The sequence below is a fragment of the Elephantulus edwardii genome, unplaced genomic scaffold (assembly GCF_000299155.1).
Source record: "Elephantulus edwardii isolate Elephantulus edwardi_28Jun2011 unplaced genomic scaffold, EleEdw1.0 scaffold00036, whole genome shotgun sequence".
Lineage (NCBI taxonomy): Eukaryota > Metazoa > Chordata > Mammalia > Macroscelidea > Macroscelididae > Elephantulus > Elephantulus edwardii.
Window position 1 is genome coordinate 2,683,669 of NW_006399786.1, and position 8,538 is coordinate 2,692,206.

The following is an 8,538-nucleotide window of genomic DNA, read 5'->3' on the forward strand; positions in this document are numbered from 1 at the left end:
TTTTTTTTTTTTTTTTTTTTTTGCAAGAGTTAAGTAAGATTCAATTTTATTATTCTGGGAGGGGAGGGGTAGGAGTTGAAAGTACGTCTTCATTTTGTAGACATCATCTGTACGAATTCTTCATAGTTGACTTGTCCGTCCCCGTTGATGTCTGCTTCTCTGATCATTTCATCTACTTCTTCATCTGTTAGTTTTTCTCCTACGTTTGTCATGACGTGACGTAGCTCTGCCGCACTGATGTAACCACTGCCATCCTTGTCAAAGACTCGGAAGGCCTCGCGGATTTTTTCTTCAGTGTGTGTGTCTTTCCTTTTTTTAGCCATCATAGTCAAAAAGCCTGGGAAGTCAATGGTGCCATTGCCGTCAGCGTCCACTTCATTGATTATATCCTGTAATTCCGCTTCCGTTGGGTTCTGACCCAGTGACCTCATGACTTTTCCAAGTTCCCTTGTTGTGATGGTTCCTTCACCATCTTTATCAAATAGGGAAAAAGCTTCCTTGAATTCAGCGATCTGTTTTTCGGTCAGTTTATCAGTCATGGTGCCAGCGACGGGAGGAAGCGCAGAGGGAGGAAGGGCGGCTGCACCAGCTCCGGGCTGTGATGGCCCCGGGTGCCTCGGCTGCTTCTGCGGCGGCCGCTACTGCTGCTAAGGGGCCTGGTGCGGAGTGCGTGTGCCGCCTCCGCCTGCGCCGCTGCCGACTGGAAATAACGGCTACAGGACCGCGAAGCGCCCGGCACCGTATCCCTCCGCCATGGCGCGCGAACTCCATTTATTATGTACATAAATATTCACATGCATACTAAGGTTAAAAAAGAAAATCTTAGCGATCATATAGATTGTCATGGATTGAATAGTATCACCCTTACATTATATATCAACTTGGGTAGGCTGTGATTCCTAAAATTGTTTTACTGTCTGCCGTTTTGTAACCTGGTGTAATGATAGAATGTGTCTTAAGTCTTAACTGCTATGTATTAATGAGCCAGGATTAATTAGGGATGAGTCTTGAGTCAAAGCCTTAAAAAAGAGTTCAAGTCAAGTAACACTATTGCTCAAGTCACTACGTTTTTGTTATTAGAGATGAAAGAACAGAGAAGCAAACAGAGGGGAGAGGCCTCACAAACAATAAGAAAGAACAGTTAAGAATGAAGCATGTCATTTGGATACAGAGTCCCTGTGCCAAGAACCTGAGACTCAAGGAAAGATAAAGTGAAACGTATAGGGACAAGAAAGCGGCAATATTAACAAGAGACCAGGCCTTCCCAGGAGATAAGAGAGAGAGAGAAAAGAATGCTTTCTCCTAGGACTGGCTTTCTGAATTTAGACTTCTAGCCTCTATTCCCTGGTGATAATACGTGTTACAGCAACACTAGAAAATTAAGACACAAGCCTATTACCTCATTTTACAGACTGGGGAAACTAACTGAGGCCAAGAATGGTTAAGTAACTTTCTCAAGTTAACTAAATAATTATCATAACATGGAAATTGAGAGTCTAGATTTCCTAATTTCAGATTTTGTGCTATTAGCATTAAAAATACTATCAAGATGAGTGCTAGGTTCCCACTGGAACTGCTCTAAGTCATTTGTGTTCCTTTATTCCAAGATAATAGGTCTTACTGTACATGCATATTTTATTAAGTACCATTTAAGTAGCGGAGAAGATTATTCTTAACACACTGACGAGAGGCAAATCAACTAATTAGAATAGAGTATTATTTACTAAAGGATAAAAAGCTAAGTGCTTTTAAAATGGAGATAAGTGATTTTTCAAGTTACAAATTCTTTATATTAGGCTGTCAACCTTACCCAAGTGGAAGAACAGTAATCAAATTAAAGGCCATAATTAAAACTTTAAGGTACTTGAGTCTTTGAATTTCAGATGGAATTTCTTTGATAGGATTATTTCTTAGTTTTAGAATTTTCAAATTTTTAAGACAAAATACCTGAGGAAAATAAAAGCAAAACAAATATTAGTAAGATAATAAGATACACAAATTGCTTATTTGGTATCTTTACAAAATCTTTAATGATATGGAGCATCTGTATAGAAATATTAACTGGATATATCATACAGTTCAATAAATACTCTCACAAGCCTTCCAAGTTAGTGACCAGCATTTATACACATGATATGGTGAAGTAGTGAAATTATTCTTTTCACATGCCCTCATCTCTAGAGTGTCCCATCTCTAAATGAGAAAGACATCCAGCTTGACCAAGTTCATAGTTTAATGAGTCATTTATGCAACGATGTAAGAGGAGAAGTTATCTGTAGAATCAGGAAGATGAGTAGTAGTAATCTTAGTAATCAGTAGATAATAGCCAGATCATCCTCACTCTTGATTTCCTAAAAACTGACATCGTAAATGAAAAAATAAACCCACGTAAATTTATGACCTTTTCTTAATATAGTTTTTGCCTTCTGATAAGGCCTAACATTGTTGTTGCTGTTAAGGGTCACAGAGTTAACTCCTACTCGTAGCTACCCAATGTGCAAGAGATTGAAACCTTGCCTGAACCTCCTCCATCTTCATATTCTCTGCTGTGCTGAAGCCCTGCAGGCGCTGTACCAATCTATCTCACTGAGATTCTTCCTCTGCATTTCTGACTCTTCTCTTTTCCAAGCATAATGTTATCTTCCACGTCCTGTTCTTCCTCTCAGTGTATGAGACTAAATGTCACCATTCTCACTTCTAAGCAGCACTCAGGCTGAACATCTTCCAATGTAAATGTGGTTATTCAGGTTCAATGCATCAAATCCATTCTTGAAATGGTGTCTAAATTCAGGTGGGATATGTGCTCAAGGTTGCATTGTGGCTCCAATTGATTTATTTTGAACTTGCATATTGACAACGGATTCCACAGTTAGTCCCTGGCCTTTTTGTGACTGATAATATTGCACTATCTCACCATCTCACCACAGATAGATTTTTTGTGGTTCCTTTGTATTTCATTAGGTGAGGTCTGTGGGTATAGTTAAAAAGGATATTTTTGATGAACAAGTTGTTGGTAGCACAAAATTCTGTTATGTGACCTCTGACCTCATTTCTGTTGCCAGAGTCATATTTTCTGACTACTAATCATTTTTCTGTTTCCAAATTTTGCGTTGTAATCACCAGTTATTATTTATGCATCTTGTTTGCATGTTCAATTAATTTCAGATTGCAGAAGTTGATAGGAATCATAAATTTCATCATCTTAGATTTTAGTAGCTGTTGCATAAATTTGAAGTAGTCCTATTGATAGATACTTTTTGTATAAACATGAATATTATCATGTACATACAACTCTGTACGTCAGAATAGATCTTGAAATGTTCTTTTTGTACATCTTTCCTCCTCAATTTATTATTTCCACACAGTAGATTATATGATTATCCAATTCAAAATGGACAATGCTAGCCCATTTCATACAAATAAAGCATGTTATTGTTAGATGCCATCAAGTCAAGTATGACTCATAGCGACCTTACAAAAAAACAGACCTGAACTCTTTTCTGTCCTGGGTCATCCTCATCATTTCTGACATACTTGAACCCATTGCTGCAGTCACTTATCATTCTTTCTGGTTACGGGTCTTCCTCTCTTTCGCCATCCTTCCACCTTCCCAAGCATGATGTCCTTCTTCACAGAATAGCCTCTCCTACCATCATGCCCAAAGTGTATGAGATAAAGCTTATAACCTTTGCTTCCGAGGAGCACTCTGTTTGCACCCTCTCTGAAACAATTATGTTTGGGGTTTTGCTTTGGTTTTTAAGTTCATGGAATTTTCTCCAGCTCTCTTCTCCAACCCCACAGCTCAAAGGCATCAATTCTTCTTCTGTCATCCTTATTCACTTTCTGGCTCTCAGATGCATAGCAAGTGATTGAAAAGACCATAGTCTGAATGAGGTGCACCTTAGTCCTCAAAACTAATATAATTCCTCATCAATTATTTGCAGAGGTCCCTGACTGTGGACTTTCCTAGTGCAACACTTTTCTTGACTACTAGTGCCAAGTGTATTGATTATGGATCCAAGGAAGATGAATTTTCTGACAGTTTCAATCTTTTCTCCATCTATCATGAGACAAATGAGACCAACCAAAGCATAGCTTTTGGGTGTATTGTTTCACTTTTGACAACTTCTAAGTTTCCTAGATTCATAATTCACACAAGAAGTATTTAAAGTATGTATTTGAAGACTTGAGATCCCTATATTCCTTGGGAATTATTCCAATTTTCCTTAGTCAAATTAATAAAGCTGGTTTTTCTTTTTAAAAAAACTAACTCTTCCTTGTGAAAGTAAGAGAAGCTATGGAAACAATATTTGCTTCAATACTTGTTGATTGTTGTCAAGTCAAGCACAACCCATAGCAACCCTATGAACAAATGGCCTGAAGCCTTTCTATAACTATCGTCATTTATCGAAGTTTATCAAGTTTCCAGAGACATGTTGTTTAGGAAGTGGATGCTACTCTTGCTTCCAAATCTGTTAAACTGGGAGTTCCACCAAATACTGTCTACCGTGGATAACCATTATGGCATCTGACACCCTAATGGCACAAGGTTCAACACCATAGCAACCCCACGTTACCTCTACTCAGCATACTGACAGAAGAGTGCTGTACCACTTAGAAGAATGTTCCTCCAAAATATAATAACAACTGACTTAAAAAAAAAATAACTCACTTTTAAACACAAAGGCCCTCTCTGAGGTCTTGTTGACTTTAAACAAGAAGGTCAAATAAAAAACCAACCAACATAGTATGTTGTTGTTGTTATGTGACATTGAGTCACCTGCAACATATAGCAACACTCTGTACAGCAGCTCTGAATCCTTCCCTGCCCTAAGCTAGTCTTACTCATTCTGATGCACCAACCCCCATTGCCCCAGATACTGTATCCAACTCGTCTGGGGTCTTCCTCTCCTGTGCTGTCCCTCCACCCTTCCAAGCATGATGTCCTTCTCCAAGGACTTGTCTATCCTGGACACATGCCCAAAGTACATGAGACAGAGCTTCAAAATCCTAGCCTCCAAGGAGAAATTTGGGTTCACCCTCTCCAAAACAGACTAACTTGTTTTCTTGGCAGTCCATGGTATATTCGACTCTTCTCCAACACCACATCTGGAAGGCTTCTATTATTCTTCTGTATTCCTTAGTCATTGTCCAGTTTTCTTAAGCATAACAAGCAATTTAGAAGACCATGGCCTGGATTAGGTGCACATTTGTGTCTAGACTAACATCATTACTTATCAGCACTCTGGAGAGGTCCAAGACAGCAGATTTTCCCAGTGCAATTTGTCTTTTAGGCAGGCCAATTTGCTCAAAGGTAATTAATCGAAAGTCAGATTCAGGACATCAGCTTAACCAGTGAACAAATGACAATGAACGCACAAACTGATATAATTATTAATAATTAATTATTTATTTATGTGTCATTGAATGAAAACTAGCCATCTCCAACTATCCTCAATAAGAAATATAATCTATTTAAACCTGTGGGGGTTTAAATTTTATCATAACTCACATTTGGTTATAACTAATTTTGTTTTTAAAGTTTCCAGTTACTAAATTCATAGTTTCATGAATCAATTATGCAGTTACCAATTATGTAATCACCCAATTGCAATTTCCTCTTTAAGATGCTGAAGAGCAAGAGTGTCAATTTAAAGATAAAGGTACACCTGATACAAGTCATAGCCTTTTTAATTGCTTCATATTGTTGATGATGAGTATTATTGAGTCAGAAATTGACCCATTGCTGAAACTTTACAGGGTTTTCAGAGGCGGTAAATCACACGGGAGGTGATTGCCCATCTTTCTCCAGCGTGGATTCTAACCACATGCTTACTTTTGAGTTAGCAGCACAGTTCCTTACCATTAAGCCAGCACACCCTGCCATACATATGTAAAAACTGAAGAAGAATGAATGGCTTTGAATCATATTATGGGTGTAGAATACTGATTATAGCATGAACTACCAAAAGAACAAACCTAGCTTGGAGCAAGTGCAACCAGGGTGCTCTTTTGGAAAAAGACATCATGCTGGGCAAAGCACAGAGTCAGTGAAAGTAAAAAAAAAAAAAAAAGTCATTGAGATAAAATAACACAGAATCTGCAACAATGATCTTGATCTTGGATCGGTTAGGTTAGGTTAGAAGTCATTGAGTACAACCCATAGCAACCCTATGAACAATAGATCTGAACCCTCTCCAATCCTGGGCCATTCTCACACATCCTGATACGTTAAGGTCCATTGCAGCAGACACTGCATCAATCCATCTGGTTGAGGGTCTTCTTCTCCTTTGTTGCCTCTCTGCCTTTCTGAGCATTATGTCCCTCTACGAGGAATAGCTTCTCCTAGCAACATGCCTGAGGAATATGAGATGAAACTTTGTCATCTTTGCCTACAAAGAGTATTCTGGCTGCACTTTCTGTAAGATATATTTTTTGTTCATTGTAATTTTGTTTTTTCTTTTGGCCACCCATGGGAAGTTCAGAATTTGTTTCCATAGCTCAAAGGTATGAATTCTTCTTCTGTCATCCTTATTCATTTTTATTCTTATTTAGCTTTCAGATGTATAGCAAGTGATCAGAAAGCTATATAGCTGAAGCAGACTTATCTTTATCCTCAAACTGACATCCTGGCGCCACAATAATTCGAGAGGTCCTTGAGTGTAGACCTTCCCAGCACAATATGCCTCCTAATCTCCTGACTGCTGGTACCAAGACTGTTGATTGTGGATCCAAGTAGGATGAAGTTGTTGAGAGTTACAATCTTTTCATCATCTCTCATGATGTTGCCTATTGGTCCAATGGTATGAATCTTTGTTTTCTTAACACTGAGATGCAATCCATATTGAAGGCTGTATACTCCAATCTTCTGCAACAAGTGCTTCAAGTCCTCCTCACTTTTAGCAAGCAAGGTTGTGTCGTCTGCATAATACAGGTTATTGGTGAGTCTCCATCCAATCCTAATGCTATATTCTCCTTCATAGAGTCCAGTTGGATAGGAAAAATATTTTTTCATTGTTTATAGGGTCTCTACCTGATAGCACTTAAAAAGAATTATAATAATTTTTGAAGATTATATCATAAGATTTTCTTTAAAAAAGATGAACTATACTTTTGACATTTCTGTACTTTTTAATGTTATGGACATAACCAAAATATATTTACTTTAAAGGAGCTCTGATGGTATAGTCGATAGAGCATATATCTGCTACTCAAAATATATTTACTTTCTAGTAACTCCAGAATATCATAAAGTAGCTATTTTCATTATTGTTATTACTTATAATAAGAAATTTTATGGTGATATAATCAATAATAAAAATGAACTCACTTCTGTGGGAAAGGTGCTAATATCATTAAATGACAAATTAAGGTAAATCAATTGAAAAGCCAAAGCTGATAAATCTGGACAATTGAGAAGAAAAAATCCCTAAAAGACATAGACAAGAATTAAGATATTAACTTTCTATATGCAAAATACTTGTGTAAGAGTTTAAAAAATTCATATAGTCTGGTTGCTTGACATAAAAGTTTATGCTTATCTTCCATTATTTTTACAGCCTCAGTGTTTATTCTTCAACATGACCCCCCAGCAGGTTTTCATAGGTAATAAATTGCACAGAGACTACCCACCCTTGCACAGAATTACACTAGTAACTTAGAAAGTACCTATATAGTAAATCTGTATTATGATAATGAATACATTTGTTTTGCATAAATTATTATTAATATAAATTTTATTTCTTTAACAAAACTCTGAGTTAAGACTAGGATTTATGACTTTTAATTATTTTATGGCAAAATAAAAAATCATAACAGGTTATTTCAAAGGGTAGCTTGAGAAGACAAAGTACTATGAGGAGACATGCAAAGAACAGGATTAAGAAAACCAAAAGAGAACACAGTTTGCATTTTTTTCAGCTGAAAGAAATGATGAGACAAGCTAAGCCTTGTGTTCCAATATTGAAGGATTCCATGGGGGTAGGGCAGATAAAAAAGATGACTGAAAGAAAAAAATATCAGACTAAAAAAAAATCACAGTTTCCCAAAGAATTGTAGACACTTTACCATTATAGGAAGTAGCATATGATTAATAGAATCACTGCTAATGAATGATTACTAGAATCACTGCTAATGAATGATGAAGTGAAAGCCTGAAAAAAATCAAGGCTCCAGGTACTGAGAAATTACCAACTGAAATGTTTAAAACAGCAAATGTAATGCTGGAAGCACAATGGCAAGTCTACAGCAGGAAAACTGGAGTCAGTTACCCAGTCAACCAACTGGAAGATGTTGTTGTTGTTGTTATGTGCCGTCGAGTCGTTTGTGACTCATAGTGACCCTATGTACAAGAGCCCTAACTGTGCTCTATCCTGTGCCAATCTCATTGCCTCTGCGCTGTCCCTCTACTCTACCCAGCATGTTGTCCCTCTCTAAAGACCTATCTCTCCTTACAACATGTCCAAAGTATGACAGGCAAAGCCCCAGAATCCTCGCCTCCAAGGAGCAGCCTGGTTTAACCCTCTCTAGGATGAATCT

The 8,538-nt window shown here is 37.5% G+C and overlaps 1 protein-coding gene across 1 annotated transcript in view; it reads right to left on the bottom strand.

The window, feature by feature from the left end:
• LRRC63 (leucine rich repeat containing 63) overlaps positions 1 to 8,538 on the bottom strand; it is a 74,442-nt gene that overhangs the window by 21,052 nt on the left and 44,852 nt on the right. The window contains exons 4-5 of the mRNA XM_006884605.1: positions 7,331 to 7,429; positions 1,811 to 1,947 (exon numbers count right to left, since the gene is read on the bottom strand). Of these exons, the coding sequence (XP_006884667.1) occupies positions 1,811 to 1,947; positions 7,331 to 7,429 (236 nt within the window). The remainder of the gene's footprint in view (positions 1 to 1,810; positions 1,948 to 7,330; positions 7,430 to 8,538) is intronic.